The sequence below is a fragment of the Serinus canaria genome, chromosome 5 (assembly GCF_022539315.1).
Source record: "Serinus canaria isolate serCan28SL12 chromosome 5, serCan2020, whole genome shotgun sequence".
Lineage (NCBI taxonomy): Eukaryota > Metazoa > Chordata > Aves > Passeriformes > Fringillidae > Serinus > Serinus canaria.
Window position 1 is genome coordinate 23,890,854 of NC_066319.1, and position 21,987 is coordinate 23,912,840.

General features: G+C 55.2%; 2 protein-coding genes across 2 annotated transcripts; one reads left to right on the top strand and one right to left on the bottom strand.

Moving 5' to 3' along the window:
- The first annotated feature begins 325 nt into the window (after positions 1-325).
- On the top strand, positions 326-16,532 carry CHRM4 (cholinergic receptor muscarinic 4). Its single transcript, XM_050975704.1, has 3 exons — positions 326-369; positions 12,970-13,011; positions 13,542-16,532. The coding sequence occupies exon 3, from the start codon at positions 13,547-13,549 to the stop codon at positions 15,017-15,019; it is 1,473 nt and encodes a 490-aa protein (XP_050831661.1). The 5' UTR covers positions 326-369; positions 12,970-13,011; positions 13,542-13,546; the 3' UTR covers positions 15,020-16,532.
- Positions 16,533-16,853: 321 nt separating this feature from the next.
- MDK (midkine) lies at positions 16,854-21,987 on the bottom strand. Its single transcript, XM_030240515.2, has 5 exons — positions 21,897-21,987; positions 18,513-18,596; positions 18,252-18,413; positions 17,983-18,144; positions 16,854-17,573 (listed from the first exon to the last, which is right to left on the bottom strand). The coding sequence occupies exons 2-5, from the start codon at positions 18,589-18,591 to the stop codon at positions 17,548-17,550; spliced, it is 429 nt and encodes a 142-aa protein (XP_030096375.1). The 5' UTR covers positions 18,592-18,596; positions 21,897-21,987; the 3' UTR covers positions 16,854-17,547.

Here is a 21,987-nt window from a genome sequence, read left to right on the forward strand (position 1 = left end):
CATCTGAGACGGGGGGGACGGCGGCGTGGGGATTGGCAGCGGCTCCTGACGTCGTGAGCCCCCGTCCTCCGCGCCCCCGCCCCGGTGCGTTTTAGTGGCGGCGAGAGGGGCGCACATCTGGGGGTGATACATCTGGAGCGGGGGAGGGCGGGGGCGGGGGGAGGAGGCCGGGGCCGAGCCGGCAGCGCCGGGCCCTCCCCTCTCCCCGCCCCTCCGCCGCGCGCGGCGCCGCCGGGACCGGGAGCCGGGACCGGAGCCGGGAGCCGGCCGGGCCATGCCAGCCGGAGCCCCCGGGGGCGCGGCGCGGCACCATGGCCGCTGAGAACCGCTCGGCGTCGGGCGGCGGTGCGCCCTGGGCTGGGCTGCCCGGTGAGTCGCTGCTCGGGGCTCCGTGTGCGCGGGGCGGGGGGCGCAGGGCATCCCCCGCAGGGTCCGGCGGGGGATGTCGGCATGGCTTTAGGGTGCATGGGGACGGGGCTCCGCACCCCCGGGGGATGTGGCACGCGGTCGCCCCAGGAATGGGGGAGGTGTCTCTGCCAACTTTCCCACATTCCTGCGTCTCTCCGGGAACGCCGGGGTGCCCCGCGGGTCGGGACCCTCGCACTGGTTCGCTGCCCCGGGATGTCTGGAGCCGTGTAGCCCTGCCAAGGCACCGGGGTGATGTCTGGCACCCCCTTTCCCTGCTCCCATCCAAACCCAACAGCGTTCCCGGGATCCATCGCCCGAGGAACCTCGGGTCCCTCTTGTCACCCAGGAAACAGCCTTGTCAGCACCCTGAGTAGGGAATATGAGCAGCCTGCGGCTCCGAGGGCAGGCACCCACCAGGAGGAAACCCAGGACGGGGTTATTTGCTCCCCTGGTGCCTTCTTTGGGAAGGAGACATTCCTGGACAAGAAACTACCTGCACGCTTTGTTGCTTCCCTAGCTATTCCAACAAGAGCAACAGGGAGACGATCCCCTATCCTTTGGATACTTTGTCGCCCTACTGGGCAAACCCTTCTGGCGCTTGTGGCTGCCTCCCAGGACATGACTAGGCAAAAGTTTGCCCCCTCTTCACAGAGCACTTTGCCAGATTGGGCATTGCAAGGGAGAAATATCTTGCCCACTCTCTCCCTCAATGTGGATCTCGTCTTCCCTTTAGCCCTTTCTGGCTCTGTTCTGGCCCCTTCTGCTGGTAATGACAGCTGCCCCGTGCTCTCTGTTGGCGCATCATGGACAAGAGTCTGGCAGCCACACCCTTCTTTCTTTCCAAAATAATGACATTGGCTTCAGGGAATCAGGGAAACAGTTCTTATAATTTTTCTTAAATAAAAGCAGCACTGTCTTCTGTCTGACCTGTTTTCAATCCCTCTGATTGTGCTGTGGATGGATTTTTCTAGCTGGTCTTTGGAAAGCCCAAGGCTAGGGAGATACTTCCCAACCTGAGGAACGGCTGGTGGTCCCCTCTGGTAGATGGGCTCTGTTTGAGCATTTCAAGGCTCCCTGCTTTATCACAACTGCCTTGGGTGACCTCCAAAGGAGGTATTACTTCTACCACAACTTGCAGAGTGAACAGAGGGACTGGAAGGGTTGCTACCAATGCAGTTGGGTGGTTTGTTGATGCAGGCACTATCTATCAAACTACTCAGCCCAGGCTTTTAGTGAAACAGCACCAGAGACAACGCTCATGTTGAAATTACAGGTGACACCAAGATGCTTTTGCTGTCTCTACTGCTGGGCACAACCTCCTGCCTCTTAACACCCTAACTCCTGTGATCTGAGCACCTGCTGCTGTTCTCCAGCCTGAGCTAGGCCCCTACAAGACATCCAGGAAAGACCAGGTCATCCAGTGGAGATCCTACTCAGCGCCCCATCCCTGGTTCCCCCTTCAGCCGGGATGGCGGCCAGTGGTGGGAGCCCTGGGTGTGGAAGGTGGGGATGGGAGCAGGGGTGCAGGGGTGGGCAGCAGCCCTGGTTCCTGCAGGAGCCGAGCCACTGCGCCCTTGCTCAAGTTTCCAGGGCTGCTGGATGGAGTGGCAGCGGCCCTGGGAATGACCTGATGAGTGGGCAGAGGAAAGCTGGAGGGAGAAGGAGGAGAAGGGCTACCGGTAAAAGTGGTTTGTTTATTCACATGAGGGGCATACCCATCTCAGCAGGTCAGTCTGTTTTCTTTCATAGTAGAGAAATGAACTGAAATGATGTGATGCTGTGATCCAATTACTCTGAGTTTGCAGAAGGAGCATGGTTTTTCCTCTTTTAACTGTCCCCACAAGCTGTGTCCCCACCCCATTGATGGCAGGTTTTGTCATAGTTGGGGTTTTGTTGTTTTGTTCTTTGAAATTAAAATGACAAATATCTCCCCAGGAGAGGGAAAAAAAAAAAAAAAGCAAAAAATAGTAAGATGAGGAGGAGCAGCTGATGCAGAGCAGTCCCTAGCACACCTTTGTGTTGTTGATCCTTTCTCTGCCTGCCCTGCTGAGCCCTGACCAGCAGCATCCACAGAGGTGAAGAGGTTTGGTGAGCACTCAGCTGAGGTGGCAGATGCTGCTCTGCAAAGGCAGCAGGGAGATCAGTTGTGAGAGGAGAGGGAGATGGAGGCTGTTTGCAAGGGGCTGCTGCTTTCTGCACAAACACAACTCCTCTTTCCACATGGACAGACACGCAGCAACTGTTTCTTGTGCGCAAGCTGACCCCTTCTCCTTGGCATGCTAAGTCAGGGCTTTGATGGGCATCCTCTGGAGAAGCAGGCATTGTCCTCGAGCCAGTTGTTCCTCAGTCTGACATGGGTCTATGCCCTTATTGCTCTCCAGTAAGCCAAGGGAGGAGATTTGCTTTGCATTTCAGCATCCATTCTGGGCTGGCTCTAAAACTGCATGTTACAAGATGTGTTTTGGGGAGATATGAGAGTGCAGGACCTGACACAGCAAGGAAATGGAAGTTTTGGACCAGATCATTCCATGTTCTTCCTCTTCTCTCTTCATTCCCATCCCAGCATCCCCTGCTGACTGTTATTTAGCCTGTCCAAGCACCAGCACCCACCATGAGTGTGCCAGTGACCAGTGGGTGCAGTGAGGCTCCACACCCAGGCACTCTTGAAGCCTCTTCAAGCTGGTGATTGGAACCATGCCAAATACATCCTTCTTCTGAGGGATTTGTGTGACCAGTCAGAAAGCAGACACCAGCTTTTAGGAAGACTCATGTACTCTCCTGCCCAGGGCCCTGGCAGATCAGGAGCTGAGGGCCTAAATGGCTGATTGCTGTCCAACTTAGAGCCAAGTGGAGGAGTGTGCCAGCCTTGTCTGTCCCTAGGAGCACAACCCACTATGACATCCTTTTAAACCTCTAGGCATGGCACCGTCTTGCTGCATCCACACCCTTGAACATACCTAAATGGACCCTAGCCCTGTATTCAGACAAATTAATTTACTGAAGCTTCAAAGAGTTAGGCAATTCCTGGACTAATTAATCAGGGACAAGTGTTCCCTGGTCAGGCTGGTCCATGATTTCAGTATTTTGCTGGTGCATGAACACAGGGCAAGATGTCTCATATACGGATCCTCCCCTTGATGCTTAGACACAGAGTTTCAGCAGGAGGCACACAACCACTCCCTGTTCTCCCAGCTAGAGACACCTGCGTGTCCTCACTCTGTGTGCCTGCTGGCAGCCATCCCACCTTCCCCGTGGATCAATGCACTGGTCTTCTTGAGACTTGACTCTGTGCCAGACCAACATCATTTGACCTGTCTTCAGAGCCTGGGTCCCCTGGCACTGAGCATAGTAGATGAGGCTCTGCTGGAGATGCTCCCCAGCCCCACCCCTTGCGTGCCAGGCACAGCTGCTCACACCTTCGCCCTGGGGCTGCTCTCGGGACCCTCCAGAGACGCCTTCAGCCCTGAGGCTGCACCGCATGGAGGAGGAACTCCAGCAAAGGCTCAGTTTATACCTTGTATTGCGCAAGTTTGCAGAGAAAATGAACATCACCAGCCTGTCCAAGCCTGCAAATGCAATGGCTCTAGGCACAGTGCTTTGTCCCTCTGATGGTCCCCGAAACTGCTGCTGGAGGTCCTGCAAATCAGAGCTGTGTGAGTGACAGTGGCTCTTCTACATTGCTGTGACCCTGTCCCCATCACACCTTTATGGCCTGTGCAATGTGTGCCCCATTCCCACTTGGTGCAAGGGGCAGTGGCAGAGATGCCTGGGTGCCCTGTTCCCTTCCCACCTCCTGCCCCAGCGTTAGGCAGGTTGAGATGTGCGGCTGCAGAGGCACCTCTCCCACCTGTTCCAGTGACTCAGAGAGAGCTGGAGAGGGACATGGGGAAGCACAGGGCTGTTTGTGTGAAGACACAAGTGTCTTCAAGAGCCTCGAAGAGGAGTTACATCCCAGGTCACTTGGTGAAGGAGGGGCAGCAGCTTGGAATTTTGTCCTTTAAAGGCAGAACTCAATGCAAACCGTGGATATCCTTGAACTCAGCAAGCTTGGACCGAGCTATCAGCAGTTACTGAGCTGTTGAGGGTGGCTGTGCTCCTCCAGCCAAGAAAGCCAGGCAGAGAAGCAGCCCCTCTGGTACCACAACTGCTTTTAAATCTAGCATATCGTATAGCACCTTGCAGCTTGGCAGAGGAGGCAGTGGGGGCTGACACCAGGCGCCTCAGCTGCAAATGTCTGGAGGTGAAATGTCATCAGCAGGGTGAAGGCTCCTGGTGAATTTGGTCTGCATTGGCCAGTTAAGGGGTTAATGTCTTCAGCCTCTCTAAACAGAATTAGATTTATTTGTCTGTGGGAAACTCAGCTGCAGTTGTGCAACACTGAGGTCTGAAAACATGAGTCTGCAAACACAGTGTCCCGGGCCCCTGCATCCGCTCCAGGTCACAGAGCAGCTCTCCAGAGGCCTCCATGGCACCGTGCTTCACTGACCCCTCACTTGCAGACCCTGCCAGTGTCAATGCCAGCTCCCAAGCCCCAGGAAGTGCGGCAGGCTGGCTCTGCTGAGGAGGGATGAAGGTCCTTGAGGGATCTTTGCTTGACTGAGATGGGAAAGTTCCCGGCATCTCGCCGTCTCTAGTGCCTCTGGGGTAGTTTGGATCCCTCCTCTGCTTACAGTTACATCATGTGCAGTCCCAGATAAGGCCAAAAAAGTGCATGCATGTGTACAGAGAGGAGTGGAGAGCAGTGCAACCCTTCTGGCATCTTCCAAAATCAGGCATGTATTGCCTGCCCTTGGGCCTGCCTTTCTGCAGCACTTAGGGGCAGTGTCTAGCATGGTGGTCTCTATGCTTTTTGCAGAGCTCAGATAACTCACCAAGGCCCTAAGTGATGCTCAACTCATGAAACCCTCTGCTACTATGTGCAGTCCCTGTCACTGGGGTGGCTAAAACCCCTGCCCTGTGCTGTGGGGTGAGCAGCACTGCATCCCTGACCATCTGAGCTGCATCCCCACCCTACTGCTCATGGGGACCTGGGGGCAAAAAGGGTGAGTGTAGAGGATACAGGTGCTACAGGTGCTGCACGGGGGCCAGCCCCTGCCTTATTCAGCACCAGCACAACAGGCTGGTGATCACCATCCTGCAGCAAGAGAGGTGACTCCAGGCAGAGCTGGGTTGCCTGAGCCAGAGAGCTGCAGCCCACAGAGGTTTCCAGCTCCAGCAAGGCTCCCACTCTGCCCAGCAAGGAGATGGTGGGAGCCTCCAGAGAAGGCAGCAGGGAGAGGTTTGCAGGCAATGTCTCTGTGTGAGGTCTCTCCTTCTAAGGAGCTTTTCTTAGGACTTTTCTCTAGAGGACATAAGTAATGCCTCTCTGGCAGACTGAGACTATTCCCACCTCCTTCCTCTCCATCCCTCCCCTTCACTGTTGTAGGGATTTCTTACCTGGTCTCCTCCCCTGGCACCCTGACTCCCACATTTTCCATTGTGCCTTTCCATGCCCTGGGCTCTCCTGCCCACCTTCTGCCACAGCTCCTCTTCTTCACTGTATCCCTTTGCTCAGGCATCACCTCCAACTCCAAATCCTCTGGCAGGTCTTGTGGCCAAATGGGGTCTCATATTTTCTTTTTCCTTTTTCATTAGCACCCCAAAGATTCCCATCTGCTCTTTGCCCCCAGGACTAGGGCTCTCACATATGCATCCATCCAGCAGGGTTCTTGCTCCTGCCTGATTTTCTGCCCTTGGCTCAGGGCATCAGCTCTCTCTTTTCTCTCATCCATTGCTTAGCTGGCTCATTTGTCCTCTCAAAGCCCTTTAGAGCTTCACACTGCTCCATGGGGCAAGGGGCTCTTGTTTCCATTGCCAAGCCTTTAAAATTTCAGATGAGCACCTTACTGTTTGCTCCCTGTGGTGCCTCAGCTCTGGGATGAGTTACAGAGAAACATGTCCCCCCTGCCTGAGCAGCACTGCATCTCTGGCTGCCTGAGCTGCACCCCACCTACGGGACCCTGGGCACAAAGAGGGCGAGTGCAGGGTGCTGCAGATCTCTGCAGGAGGGCCAGGCCCTGCCTTATTGGGCACTAGCCCTGACACCTGGGACAGGCCTGACCTGGGGGGGCAGATCCCCCATGTGCGTGGTAGGGACCTGGCATGGGCACTTGTGGCTGTGTGGGGCCATGGCAGAGTGAGGGGGCTTCCATACAGCTGGCTTCCAAAAAAGAGCCAAGTCCTTCCCCCTTGCCATGGCCAGGCAAGGCCCATCCCTGGGGCAGGGGGAGCTGCTCTTCAAGCAAACAGCTCTTAGGTGTTGCAGCACTTGCCCCTCTAGCTCTCAGTGGCTCCTCCACTTTTCTCTCCCACAGTCATCTGGTCCCAGCCACTAACCTCTCCCTGGGATGACCCCAGCTAATCCAGGCAGTCCTTTGTTGCTGCAATCCTGTCTCTCTCCCCTCTTTCCTCTCTGCTGGCTGGTCCCAGAGCCCTTCCCAGCAGTGGGACCTGGAGCGACAGCAGGGTTATTTCTGCTGTGCTTCCTTGAAACAGCTGGGTTCTGTTAAAGCTTCAGCCCAGGCATATAAAAGAACATGAGCATCTCTCTGAGGCAGAGAGCATTAATGCAGTGGATGGGAGGGGAGAAGTGTGGCTCCAGCCCAGGCTCAGCTGGAAGCCCAGCACCTTCCTAGCTCAGCGACGTGGCCTGAGCTCTGCCACCAGCAGGGAGCTGCTGCCCTGGCGCGGCCGAGGCAGAGGGCACTGGAAGGAGGGCCCTGTGTCCCCCTCGTCCCTCTGTGCCATGCAGCCGTGGTGAGCCTTCTCTTCTTCCCCCGGGATGTTACCACCGGAGCCAGCGCAGGCATGGGAGCTGCTGGGGAGTCGCCGGTGCCTGGAGCTGCAGGCTGGGCACAGCAGGGTAAGGCTGGACTTTGGCTTGCATGGCATTTGCCACACACACTTGCTAGTAGCGTTCCACTGATAGGTCATTTATTTGGGCTGATAATTGGGTGACAGGAGGTTAATTAATTGTCAGAGTGACAAGTGTGCTGGTAGGCTATTTATAGGAGTGACATTTCAATTACTTTTTAAAAAACATTTTCTCACTGGCTTGCTTCTTGTCTGGTGATGCTGTGGATAAATGGCATGTGTCTCCTTACAACGTGCAAAGGGCACATTAGGGATACAGGCAAGTGCTGGGGGCACAGCCAAGTACAGGGAAGTTTGGGCAGGGGGCGCAGCTATGGCTGCTGTGGGATGCTGGGCTGGGCTCCACCTGCAGGAGCAGCCCGACAGCCACGGCTCCGACCGGCGAGCGCTTCCCAGGGCCGGGTGCAAGGCACCTTGGGTGCGGCACCTCGGCTTTACTCTGAAAGCCAGCATTAAGCACATGAAGGCAGGGAGGCTCCTGGCTTGCCTGGGAGGGTGGTGGGCTTACCCAACCTCAACACTCCCTTCTGGCCCTGGACACAGCAAATTTTACAAACCTGATGGGCAAACATATGTCAGACACAGGGGTGTTCCCTGGCCCCTCACCTCCCCCTGCAAGCTGGCTACTCCTGTGCCACTGAGCTTACTGCTTCTCCAGCAGCTCCAGAAAAAGCTATCAGAGGTTCCTCACTTGTGGGGTGGAGGAAATTGCTTTGCCTCATGAGGACCAGTTGAATAGCAGAGGAAGAAAGAATAATAAATTATTCAATGGAAAAATCAAATGCCCAGAACCACCCCATATGTTACTGACAAGAAACAATTCCTGTTCCACAGGGGCTCAGATCTCCTCTGGAGCAGGATAAGGACTTCAGGGATCAATTGACCAGAGGGGTGAAAGCGTAGCCACCAGCTGGAGCTGGAAGGCTGTTTTAATGCAACAGATCCTGCTAGCCCCTCATCTCCTTTCTGTTTTTCTGGTTGTTTATTGCCTTCATCATTCCAAAGCAGAGGCACGGAAGCAGACCAACACCAACCCTCCCCCTGCCAGACACAGGGCCGGCCCTCCATCTTCTCTCAAATGTATTTCTAAGGTGCCTGTTCCCTGTATCTAGGAATTCTGTTTTCACACTCTGAGGGGTGTGAATCTGTCAACCAGAGAGGCCCTTCACTAGTTGTAAAGTGGTGCCATGATTCAGGAACTAATTAACAGCTATTAGATAATGCAATTAGCGCCACAAACTGCCATCCTACTCTAAGTATACCTTCCCTTTGTGAGCGTGAGCCATAAATGTCTAGCATCTTCTGTTCCCTCTTTTTTCTCTCTCCTCTCCTCCTTGTGGTGGTGCTGCACAAACTGCCCAGCCCCACATCACATCAGCAGTTTGACCCGACAGGATTAATCCCGTTAAGACTTTTACCCTCTCTGCACATTTAGGAAGGCCAAGACAAGCAGGGGCCTGGCAGCAGGGCTGGCTTGGCTCTTTCCAAATGTGACACCAAAGGTGATGTGCCCAGGCCCGGCCTTTGGCATCCAGACAGAGCAGGAGGTCATTTGTACCTTCTCCTGGAATGTGCCTGTGGTGGAGGGGGCCACCTTCCCTCCCTCCTGGAGATGGCAGCACCCAGAGCCCCACAGGATCCCTTCAGCCAGGAGCTGACAGCCACAGCCCCTCCAGCCTGTCCCTGGGCTCAAGGTCACTTTCAGTTGTGCTGTTGCTCCAAACTCATGCAGGGCTGAAGCCCATTTCCTCTGGGAGCAGCTCACAGTCATAGGTGTCCACTAAAGCACGGCTTTCTCTGAATCCTCTCCCTCCCCTGTGAACATCTTCCTGCCCAGGCTGGTGTGAGAGCGTGGGGCTCGCTTTATGATGGGGTTCCTCGCAGAGCTCTGCTCGTTCCCAGAGGCAGAACATTGCTTCAGCTGCATGTGCACCAGACACAGCTCTGCCCCCCTTGCGCCTGCTCCCTGGGAATCCCCAGCCCTGAGGACGGTGCTGGGATGGGAGCAGTGTCAAAAGAGGAAAGGAGATGGCTGGTGATGACATGTGGGGCCGGGCTGTGGAGCAGAGGGCAGCTGTGCAGTACAGAGAGAAGATGTGGGGAACACTGGGGCAGGAGGGCTGCTTGCTCCAGGAGCTCATCCATCACATGGGTTGTGTAAAAACCAACCTCTCCCATTGCCTTTGCTGTGCTGGTGCAGAGGGTGGCCAGCTCCAGCTTCCACATAAGGAGCAGTAGGGGCAGGAGGGAACTAAACCCTCCGTCCCACGTGAGCTGAGTGCTCAGCAGGCGCTCAGTCACAAACTGCAGATGCTGGAACACCAGCCTCCAGCTACTGCAGATTCTTGGTCACGGGGTGGTCACCTGCAGTCCATGGCAGGGCTTTATCCTCTCCTAACTGCAAGAGGCTGTAAGGCAGTTTGAAGGAGCTGACAGGCTGGGAAGGCTTGCTGGAAAGGCACATGAGGTGCAGCAAGGAAATAGCAGGAGTCTCCTGCTGTGGTCTCAGGTGTCACCCTGTGACAGAGCACTGGCTTTGCTCTTGCTCTGGAGTTGAATCCTCACACAACAGTGGTCACACCCATGATTGCCGGCAGCAGTGGAGACCCTGCTGTGACCACTGCCCGCAGTAGTTGGACCCCACCCAAATTACAATTTTCTCTGCTTGGATCTGTGGCTGTGTGGGAAGGGAATGGTTTTTCCCTTGATGACACAATTGGTGACCACTGCAGCAGCCACAGAAACTCTTGGACCGGAAGATGCTATCAGCAAAGAGTCGGAGTCTCCCAATGGCTTCGATGGAGAGGAGAAAACCAGCTGTAAATCACAGCCAAAGTCTGAGGGAAAGCCAATTGGGGTCCAGGTAAGGGTGTCAGCCCTAGGAGCCCTTCTGAAGTGTTGTCTCAGTTTTGTCAAGGCTATGTCTCCTCCCTGTTTGCAGTGTCATCATGAAAGTAGGGTGCAAAAGGGAATGGAGACAGAGAGGGTGATGTAGGATGGGGGCTGTGAGGGAAGAGAGAGAAGAAATGCACTCCTGGAGGTGCAGAGAACAAGCACTGGGCACTGGAGTACATAAGGAAGGCATTTAGTGGAGAGACACCAAGTCCTGGAGAGGTCCCTTGGTGTCTGGTGTCTTGGTGTCACAGCATTGGAACAGTGATGTGACTGGCATAAGGGTGGAGAGTGGTGCAGCTCCTCAGCTCTCCTGTGTGCTCTCTCCATCTTTGGACACATGATGGGGATGCAGAGAGAGGTGTGACTGCCTGAGAGCTGTGCCCCCACCCAGGCCCTTCCCACACAGCCTGGATGCTCTCCATCTCAAAGGCAGAGATCTAGTGCCCATTCAGGCATGATGCATGGCTTGGTCAGCTGCACAGACCTACCAAATTTGTAGCATCCTTGGCCTTCTCCCAGCTCCAGACTGAGGTGCCTCCTCTTCTCAGGAAGGCAAAGGCAGGCAGGTCCCAGTGAGCACAGAGAGGGTGTCAGGGGCAGAAGAGTGAGACAGGGGAATGGAGAGTAGAAGATGGGGAAAGAAGGGATGCCCGGTGGGCTGGGGTATGGCAGAGAATAGCCAGGAGATCTGAGGCAAGGGTGAGCAGTGTACACAGCTCCCACCTCACACGTGTTACTCTGTGTTGTATGCTATCTTCACACCTTCACGCATTTTCAGTCCTCCTCCTTCCCTCAAACAGGGGATTGGTTTATTTTTTGCTATTAGGTGAAGGCTTATCGTGTGTAAGGGCTCAGCGTTTAAGCCCTCCACCCCGAGGCGGCAGGTGCCTCTGCCTCCGCACACCAGTTTGCAGCGTGACCTCTGGGTGGCATCCAAAGGCTCGCTTGTGGGGCTGCCGCAGCCTTTTCTCCCGGTCTTGGGACACGTACAGAACAGTTAGGGTTGAGATGGACTTTTCTTACTTTGGGTAACTGAGAACACAAGCCTCTGTCAAGGCTGATAATTAATTAGACACGCTTAGAAGAGGATGCCAGTTCATGAACAAAAGTGAGAAAACTGAAACCCACATTTTAGCAGAGACGATGGAAAGGTTTCTTTTCAAGACTTTCAAATTCTTCTTGGAAGAGCTGGGGTAGATGTCTGCATGATTGCTAGCTTGTCTGATCAGTTTGATTAGCTGTTACAAGAATGACAGTTAAATCTCCCCATCTCACCAAAGTGAAGAAATTAAAACTCATTTCTATTGTACTGAAACCAACCCCCAAACTGCCATGATTATATATTTCTAAGCCATTTTATACACTTATCACCTCTTCTCACATCCCTGGCTGAGTGCCCAGGAAGGATGGCAGCAGAAAGCTCTTTCCCCCTCCCTTGATGCATCCCTTGTGCTTGGAGCTGGGTGCTACCAGGCTTCCTCACCCCATCCGTATCTGGCATATAGCATCTACCAAAGGGCATTGCTTTCTTTTCAAAGCCTTTTGTCTTCACAGACATGCTTAGAGGATAACGGTAGAGAGGTATTTCTTTGTCCCTCACCCACTTCTTTTCCTTGCACCTGTAAGAGGAGCTCCACCACTATCGCAGCTGTATCCTTGTTACTGCAGAAGCTGCCTAAATGGCTGCATCAGACCCTGGCTTTAGCATCTCAGCAGCCACATTTCCATTTAATTACGCCTGTATCTCTTTAGAAAGTGTTTATATTAAATACTTGGCCATTTGCTGATGGCAGACATCTCCTACCCTCATGACAAATGAAAGACAAGGACATTTCTTTTCAAATACTTAAAATAGACAAACTGATCTCAAAGCCTGCCAGACCCTGTTCAGAAGAGGTGCATGTTAAAGGCACATTTATACATTCAGCAAAATCAGCTTCAGGAGTCCCAGGCATTTGGAGCCACCTCCCAGGCCAGAGACACACTGTGCTGAGCACTCCCACTGAGCGGACACGCGCTGGCTCCCGATGGTTTCCTGCCAGCAGCACCCATGGGGCTGAACCCCTGCCCCAGGCACCAGGAGGAGCTGCTGGAGGGGCTGTCCTTGATGGTCTGGCAGGGTTGGAATGCCCCCAGAAGCCAGGGTGAGGCTGGTGAAGGCCCAGCCTGTTTTTGGAGGCCTGGATGGTGTGGGAGACCCAGGTTCAATGGAAAGCTCTACTGTCCAGCCCAACTCCCTCAGTGTCTTTGCTTTTCCTTTGCTTTCCAGGAAATTCCCTCTCATCTCAATACAGCACTTCTTGTCTATTGATTTTTTTTTTAACGTTCACTCTTACCTTGGGTGATTAACCACAGGCATCTTGGTTTGGATGAAGGCAGCAATTCTCTCCATAATTCTCATCACTTTTCATAAATAATTCCATGTATCGTGCTGAGGTGTCTAACTCCACACTGTACATCTGGCCTGAATGGCTGCAGCTGCACTGTGATGTGGGACTGGGGGAAGGGGTCATCACTTCCCAGCATCAGTGACTGATGGCACTTGTGCAGCTCCCTCCCTTTCCTGAGCCTGCTGCGCTGTGCACTGCATCACGCCAAACCACCCATCTTCAGCCTTTCTTGGCTTTTCAGCATCTGTATCTCAGCAGTGTCACTCTTTGGTCAGTGTCCTCTGTTGGTTAGGCTGGTGCCCTCAGTAAGACGTTGTGGGATGCACACAAGCTGTGGTATAACTTGCTGTTTTCTTTCTCCCAGATTTCATTTTCCAGAAGGAGCTATTTGCTGCGAGAGACACAGGTGAGCCGGGCGGACCACAGCATGGGTTTTGTGGGTTAGGCCCCTCTTGGGGAGTGCTTTGGGGAGGTCAGTGGAACATGCCTGGGGCATACCATAAACCTGCTCTTGTTCCTGGGGCAGGGCACTGGCTCCATGCTGTGCTGTTCTGGCATTGAGTGCTGTATGTGCATCTCCCCTGAGCTCCTCAGTCCTCTTTCCCAGGCCTTTGGCCCCGCTGTGTGCCTCTCTGGGCCACACGAGGTTGTGCTCCTGCTGGGATGTGCAAAGAAGGGACCATCAACCCTGGACATGGGACTGTCCTAGCCCAATTCCTGCTTTTCTCCCTGCAACTCATTTGCCTCCTCTACTGCTAAATAGGGACACAAAAATGCCTCCAATGGACTCCTGGAGTGGCAGAGAAAAGTCCAGGAATGCCAGCAGATTTTTGAGCACTGGTCAATAGCAGTGCTGGCCTGGGAAACTGAAGAAATGCTGCCAGGACAGGCTGGCAAGTCTGATATTCTCTCTTTCTGTCCTCGCTGTCCTTGCAGATCCCATGCACAACCTCTCTGCTCAGCCCTGGCAGGCAAAGATGGCCAACCTGACCTATGACAACTTCACCCTGGGCAACCACTCCGAGGTGGCCGTGCAGCCTCCCACTAACTACAAGACAGTGGAGCTGGTTTTCATCGCCACTGTCACCGGCTCACTCAGCCTTGTCACCGTGGTGGGGAACGTCCTGGTGATGCTCTCCATCAAGGTGAACCGCCAGCTCCAGACTGTCAACAACTATTTCCTCTTCAGCCTGGCCTGCGCAGACCTCATCATCGGGGTCTTCTCCATGAACCTCTACACGGTCTACATCATCAAAGGCTACTGGCCACTGGGGGCCGTGGTGTGCGACCTGTGGCTGGCTCTGGACTATGTGGTGAGCAATGCCTCTGTCATGAACCTGCTCATCATCAGCTTTGACCGGTACTTCTGTGTCACCAAGCCCCTGACGTACCCGGCCAGGAGGACCACCAAGATGGCAGGGCTAATGATCGCGGCCGCATGGATATTGTCCTTCATTCTCTGGGCCCCTGCCATCTTGTTCTGGCAGTTCATTGTGGGCAAGAGGACAGTTCCTGAGAGGGAATGTTACATCCAGTTCCTCTCCAACCCAGCGGTGACATTTGGCACAGCCATTGCTGCTTTTTACCTGCCCGTGGTCATCATGACGGTGCTGTACATCCACATCTCCCTGGCCAGCAGAAGCAGGGTAAGGAGGCACAAGCCTGAGAGCAGGAAAGAGAGGAAAGCCAAGTCCCTCAGATTCCTCAAGGGCCCCACGGTCAAACAGAACAACAATAATTCTCCCAAGAGGGCCGTGGAGGTGAAGGAGGAGGTGAGGAATGGGAAAGTGGATGACCAGGCATCTGCACAGACAGAGGCCACTGGCCATCAGGAGGAGAAGGAGACATCCAATGAGTCCAGCACTGTCAGCATGACCCAGACCACTAAAGACAAGCCCACAGCAGAAGTCTTGCCTGCAGGGCAAGGACAGAGTCCAGCCAAACCCCGGGTGAACCCAACTTCCAAGTGGTCCAAGATTAAGATTGTCACCAAGCAGACTGGGTCTGAATGTGTCACCGCCATTGAGATCGTGCCAGCTAAGTCAGGTGCCTCTAACCACAACTCTCTGGCCAACAGCCGCCCGGTCAATGTTGCCAGGAAGTTTGCCAGCATCGCCAGGAGCCAAGTACGGAAGAAGCGCCAGATGGCTGCCCGAGAGAAGAAAGTCACCCGAACCATATTTGCCATCCTGCTGGCCTTCATACTCACGTGGACGCCCTACAACGTGATGGTCCTCATAAACACCTTCTGTGAGACCTGCGTGCCCGAAACAGTGTGGTCCATCAGCTACTGGCTCTGCTATGTCAACAGCACCATCAACCCAGCCTGCTATGCCCTCTGCAATGCCACTTTCAAGAAAACCTTCAAGCACCTTCTCATGTGCCAGTACAGGAACATTGGCACAGCCAGATAAACTGGTACTCAGGGACCACTTCAGTAACCTTATGGAAACCCTTCCCTTTGCCTCCTTTGCCAGCGGGGGTTCTTCTGCTCCCCACTCACAACAGTGCAGACTGTGCCGTGATTGCAGAGGATGCCCTTCATCCAACGCTGACAAAAATCCAAGGCATTTCTGAGCTTCAGATCCTTCCAGTCACCCTGGGCCTGGGGACTAGCTCAGGGAGCCAGCGGGAAAGCCAGAGGCAGGAGGAGATGTGGTCACCAGGAGCCTCTCCCAGCTCCATGCTCTTGAGATTGGCCAAATGGCATCAGTGCTTCTCCTAAGACTGGATGTACCTTTTTCCCCAGATGACCATCTCCATGGCATCAGAGCTTGTCTGCACACAGACAAGCTGGATGCTTTCCATTGGCTTATAAAGAGTTTATTACCCAAGAAATTAAAAGAAAACAGGGTCAAACATTTGCTAGACATCTTGGACCAGGCTTGCTCACGCAGGCTAATGGGGAGTACTGCTGGTGCAGCCAGGCCCCCTGTGAGGGGAGTCAAGATTGGACACTTACAGATGTGGCAGATGCTTCCTTCCCCTTGAGAGTGCCATCAGACATCCTCACCCAGGGTCCTGGGGCAGAATTTTTCCCTGGGCTCTGGCTTTGCTTTCCTCTTCATGTCCTTTCTGCCCTCAGACAGCAATTTGCTGGAAAGACAGACAGATAAACCAAACATTTCACTCCTGGGTAAGGAGGGTGAAACCCAGTTGCCTCCAACAATGACGGAAACTAAAACTGCAAAGAAAAGCCCTGTGGTGCAGGACTTTGTTCCACAGCCCTGGGGGGAATGGGGCCCCTGAGTAATGGGCAGCAGTAACTGTGAAAATAATTGTCCTTGGGAGAGACAGGGGGGACCTGGGGGTCTCAGAAGGGTGGGAAGAGGGTCTGCAATGTGACCAAGGTGCCCCATGTCTCATCTGGGCCACGAGCAGGTCCCCATTCTCCCCACAGTGGGTGTGGGAGGCCTGATGCATGGCTCTGGAGGCAGGAGAGGATGATCGTGGCCTCCAGCCCCGCTACTGCCCTGAGTGCAGGGAGTTCCTCTAGGGAGGCTGAAGGAGGCGATTGCTGAGCTTTGTACATGGATGTAACGCTGTCACGGGTGTTGTGGCAGAGCCCTCAGCATGCGGGCTTCAGCCAGCATCTCCAGCCTCCTCCCAGCCCACCCGTGTGTGCAGCCCAGAGCGCCCTGGCACTGCTCCCCAGCTTCTCCCAAAGCCAGGTGCAAGCCTTGGTGGACACAGCCAGGTGCAGGCAAGGAATGGGATGAGGTGACTCTAGCACTGGCAAACTCTGTGTCCGTATGTCCTTCCCCTCACCCTTGCCAGGGTGCAACCTGCAGAAAGGCTGCCTCAATCCAGATGAGAGCCCCTCCATCACTGCCTTTAGGGGTGCCCAAAATGCCTGGTGGGTTTCTGGGTATTTTTAATGGTTACAACTGCAGCCCAACACACCCCAAGACAAATAAAGACCTTGGACCAGGAAACTAATGTCCACGGTGTGAGGAATGAATGAGTCATCACCCAGGTGGCTCCTTCCCTGCTTCCCTGTGTCACCCACTGGTGACATTTCCTGCAGCCTATCCCTTCTGCCAAGAGTAAGGGGGGGCAACCTGAAGCCTTGTTGCAAAGAGGCTGTCAGGTCTGGTGCTTTGTCCAGGATCACGTGCATGTGGCACCCAGGCCAGCTGCAAGGTAACTTCATTGCTGGTGCCAGTGGGGTCAGCAAAACTGGGGTTTGCTGGGGTTTTCAGCACAGCAGGATTTTGTGGAGACAACAGGGGACTTCTGATACTTTTTTAAAAAAGATTTTTATTGGAAAAGAAAAAGAAAAATTCCAAAAGGAGAGCTCCTACCCAGCACTGGTGTTGGTATGGCAAAGGCAGAGGGGCTGCAGCCCCAGCATGGACACACATGGTTAGAAGTGACAGAGGAGACAGTTGCTTCTCAGGATGATAGTTGTGTTTTCTTCAACTGCTGCAGGTAAGTCATGTCCCAGTCAGAGGAATGCTGGAATAAACCCCCTGAGGTGAGAGCAGTCCTTGAGTGAGAAGCTTCAGCGATGGGTTTACTTGAGCATTCAACACCCAGCCCTTCCCTCTGGCACTGGTACCTGGCGGAGGAGCAAGGAGGCTCCTGGGCTTGCAAAAGTATGTGCTAAAGGAAACTCATTTGTGCTGGAGGGTGGAAAAATGTGTGTTCCATCCCAGCTCTCTGAGCATATCCCAGTGAACCCCAACACCAGCCCAGAGGAGGTGAGCAGGATGCATTAGTAGTGCCCATGGGGCAGCAAGGAAGGAGGCAGCCTATCCTGCAGGGTGGGTGGGTTTGCTCTCTACAACACTAATGATTAAGACAAGGCATCTCAATGAAAGAGGAGGTCATGGAAAAGAGTAAGGAGAGGAGGAAGACTGTAGTGTGGGCCAGCTACGGCTGGACATCCAGTCCTGTAGGCACCATGTTGAGGGGCCGATGAGGATGCTGGTTTCCTGCTCTAGTCCTTCCCTTTGCCCTTCTTTGCTGCATTCAAGAAGCACAGGAGACAAGAGTTAGTGCATCTGCTGGCAGCTCACGGTCCCCCACACAGTGCTGTGGTAGAAACGTAGCCAGCATGGCTGGCTGAGCACGGCGCAGTGGCTGCGTCCCTGCAGGCAGCCTCCTGCCATGCTAAACCACGTTTTGCACCAGTCCTAGTGAAGAGAGCAGGGAATCCCCATCCCATCCCAAAGATGGCAGTGGTTTGTGGGGGGACCAGGGTTTTTCATAGCAGTACCTCCCACCCAGCCAGCAGCTGGACTTCGCAGTGCAAAGGAAAGAGCATCCTAGGAAATCCAGCAAAGCCAACCCCAACAGGCCAAGGTACCTCTGAAAAACCCCTGGCCAGGTTTGCAACAGGACCCTTCTGGGGACACGAGTGGTGGGAACTGACCTTTGGCCTTCGACTTGATCTTAGAGGAGCAGGGCTTGGTCACATAGACAGTCTCCTCACACTGGGCATTGTACAGGGCTTTCTTCAGGATGCCAGAGCGAGTCTTCAGGCCTGTCTGAGCACTGCAGCCTCCCCAGCTCTCAAATTTGTACTTGCAGTCAGCTGGATGAGAGGGGAGAGGCATCAGAACTAGCCAGGACCTGGTAGGACAGTAGCCCCGGTCACTCAGCACAGGGTTGTCCCCAACCACCCCACCTCCATGTACCCACCTCCAAATTTCTTCTTCCAGTTGCAGGGGATCTTGCACTTGAGCTTCTTACTCTCATCTCTGCAAGTTCCCTCGCGGTAGCCCAGGCCACAGTCTTTACTGTTGGGAACACAGGGTCCCCAGCGCCAGTCCTCGCACTTGGAGCCATCCTTCTTTGCCTTTTCTGTGCGGAAAAGCAGAGTGGGTGCTCTCTGCAGGGACAGGGAAGCATGCCCCACTCTGGCCCCTGCCCTGCTGGCCCCCACCCCAGGCTGCCCCTCACCTTTCTTGTTCTTGCCAGCCTCGGCGGTGGCAGCCACCAGGATCAGCGCCAGGAGGAGGAAGAGACTCCGAACCTGCATCCTGCCTGTAGAGGAATCAGAGAGTTAGGTGGGTTGGAGGTTGGGGTGCAATGTGGTGTCGAGGAGGGGCATGGTGGGCTGTGGGCAGCCTCTGTAAGACAGGAGTAGCTGCCTCCATTGCACATACTCACCTACATGTGTGTGTGCACCCCTGTGCCCTGCTTCTGCCACCCAGTAGAATATGTTCATTAATTGCAACAGGAAGGTTAATTATGTACCCCAACAACTGCCTCCCACCCTGCAGATTGTTCCCACCCCTGCAGCTCCTCCATTGCCCTCTATGTGGTCGAAATGCTCTCCATGGGAACCTCACAGCCCACAGACTATCTGGGGAAGGTCCTACAGTTGCCAGCCCTTACCCTCATATTTCTCTGTGAATCCTTTATCCACAACCCAGCAGGCTGCTGCCCCATAACAAATAGCCTTGGGGCCAGGGAACACAGGTCCCATAGCACCTTACTCCAGTTCCAGAGAATGCCTGGGAGAAGGAAAAAAGCCCAGGAAAACAAACCTGCTTTCATGAGAGGTCTGAAAGTTATATCAGTGGATTAAACACCAAAAAAAGCACCCGCACTGTGGGAGCTCATTGGAGGGATGGAGCCTGCTGCCCACGCCACCCGTGCATGCAGGGGGCGAGCAGGTGTGCACCCACCTGGGAGCAGGTTGGGGACAAGGGTGCACACACATAAGTGTTCAGCTCTGGGGATCGAGCCCTGTCCCCCTGCCTCAGTGGCCTTGGTCCATGTGATGGCTCCTCTCTGGCTGCCACCATGAGACTCTGTAGGATGTTGCTGCCAACACTGGGATCCCAGATCCTGCTCTCAGTAGGAACAGGAGTACAGGCATGCAGAGCTAGCTTCTGAAATCTGGAGACCCCATTCCTGTTCCCCTAAAGCCTCTTAAGACGCCACCCATATCTGTGTGGCAGCAGGCATCCAGAAAATACATGGCACCTGCCCTGGCTCTGTGATTGGCTTTGCAGGATTGGGCTGTAGAGGACAGGATGAACCACAGGCCCCAGGGAACATCAACGAAGGGAAGAGCCTGGGGTCAGCATTTGCTCCTTCCCCTGGGCTCCCTGGGCAGCATGCCAGGGAGAGCAGCATCCCACACTACTCAGGCTCCAGTGCACTCACCCTTCATGCATCCGCCGCCAGGCTGCCAGCTTCGCTCTGCATTGAACTGTCACAGGGAATTACACAGACCGGCTGGTTGAGGGCACAGTCATGGGGCTGGGATCTGCCTTCCCCCTCACCCAGCCCGGCTGGGAGCCATCCTGCCAAGCACAGCACAGCTCAGCTCTGCTCCCACCCCTCTGCCTTCACAGGGGACAAGGGCTCAGCCAAGATGGGCTGGTTACAGATGACAAGGCTGGAGCTGAGCTGACTTACAGACATGGCTGTCCCACTTTCTGCAGCGGCTCTTGTGGGGTAGCACCTTTGACATCCACATTATTTACACCATGACCCTGGTTTCATGTGTTCTGTTAACTTCTCCCATCCTTTGCTGCAGAGCATTTCCCTGTGCTCCTTGCACCTAGCTCCCAGCCCAGCACCTTCTGCTCAGGCCCTTCGGACATGGTCTTCTCCAAGGCAGACAGCCCCAGCTGCTGTGCTCACCCCTGCCTCACCTCCAGGCACGGACTCCCTCTGTTTGCCACGGGTGCAGTGGGGCCCTGCCCACATATATGGAGGGATGCTAGAAGGATACCCTCTTAAGGGATGACCAGCTACAGCCCCTGAATCTGCCTACAGACTTAGCTCAGCACATCACCATCCCCAGGCAAAGGTCTGCTGTGACCTTCAGTCATGGCTCATCCTAAAGCATTCATAAGGAAAAGGGAGTGCAGTTTCCCAACTGGTTTTCCAAACAGACTGGCAAACAAGAGTTTTTCCTGGCTGGGCTGACAGCACCTTCAGGCATGCTCGCACAGCCCTACTCCTCCTGTGTCCCTGCGGGGCCCTGGCTTCTCTCCTCCTCAGATGCTGGCTGGCTCCCACATGACATCAGTCCCTGTTCTCCCTCCCCCGTCCTCTAGCTGCTCTGGGTTTTTATGATCTAGAATTAGCTGTAAAAAGAAAAATTAAATCACCTGGTGAAGATGAAGCTCTAAAAAGAAAAATCACCTGGTGAAGATGAAGCAGAGCTCAAATACCCACTATTGCAATGGAAACGCTTGGACCTCTCTCCTGAAACCATTCCGGGGCAAGTAGTGCCACCGACTTCTCCTAATGCGGCCCACACATCTTCCACAGCTCCTGATCCCTCAATGCTGACCTCATTCGCTCCCGGGAACGGAGCAGCAGCTGGGCTGGCACCCCCCTCAGAGCCCCTTTTCCAGGAGAGGGACCTCTCAGCTCGGCTTTGCTCGGCTCAAATTGCAGCTGGCTCTGGCAGTGGTGGGCGCAAGGCTGCTGTCCTCCCTCTGAGGGCTGAGCTGCTTCCCAGCCTCCGGGCAGGCAGCCCGGCACTCGAGGGGCCAGCCCAGCGCTCGGGAAGCCCGTGGCCTGGAGCGACCGCGACAGTAGGAAGTTCCCTGCTGCCTGGAAAGGGGACACCGAGCATGTGCCCGTGAGCCAAGGGGTTGGCACGGCTAAGAGGCTTTCCTAGAGGCTTTCCTAGAGGTGCTGAGGGAAGCAGGGGGGCTGTGGGGCTCTCCAGCAGGCGGCCTCACCTTCCCCTCGCTGTGAAGAGAAGGCGCTTCAAGGGAAGAGGATTGTTCCCCTGCACTGAGGGCAGAGAGGGGGGCAGGCAGCGCCCTTCCGCACCTCTGCCCTCTGCTTCCTCCTCAGGGTAGATGCTGTGCCGTGAGCCCCGTAGAGCCTTTCCCTCGCCCTCCGGAGAGGCGGGCGGTGGTCGATCTCCGCTCCGCTGCAGCTCCCAGGGCTCCGATCGGAGGGTCTCCACCAGCTGAGTTCTCGCCGAACCAGTGTGGGGTGCTTCCCCAGAGGACTGGGGCGTAGGATACCGGGCCACTGACTCAACCCGTCGGCTCTCCAGGAGCCCTGACGCCCTACCAAACTCCATCCTTCTGCATCTCCAGGCTCTTCCCTGGCTCCTCTCAGGCAATCCCGCACCGGGGGGGCGCCACCCCCGGTCCTTCGGCCCCAGCCGACCTTTTCTGCAGGTCCTCCCCAGCCAGAGCCTATCTCCCACCCCGGCAAAGCTCCTTCCAGCTCCGGGGAGCCCTCAGCCTGGATGACCGCCGCCTCCCTGGGGAGATGATGGGCGGTCGCAGCCGGCCTCGCCCGGGGCGCCCATCTCGGTGGGGCCCGACCCCGAGAGCAGTGCGGGGCCGCACTCACCTGCGGAGCGGAGCGGAGCGGTGCGGAGCTGCTGCCTTTGTGTGGCGGCCGCGTGCGGAGCCCCGCGCGGCGCACAGCGGCCCCTGACGTC

Coding starts and splice junctions, on each gene's coding strand:
- MDK (XM_030240515.2), bottom strand. CDS start 18,591: ATGCAGGTTCGGAGTCTCTTCCTCCTCCTGGCGCTGATCCTGGTGGCT. Junction 18,414..18,512: donor GGCTGGCAAGAACAAGAAAG/GTGAGGGGCAGC, acceptor TTTTCCGCACAG/AAAAGGCAAAGAAGGATGGC. Junction 18,145..18,251: donor CTGGAAGAAGAAATTTGGAG/GTGGGTACATGG, acceptor CCTCTCATCCAG/CTGACTGCAAGTACAAATTT.
- CHRM4 (XM_050975704.1), top strand. CDS start 13,547: ATGCACAACCTCTCTGCTCAGCCCTGGCAGGCAAAGATGGCCAACCTG.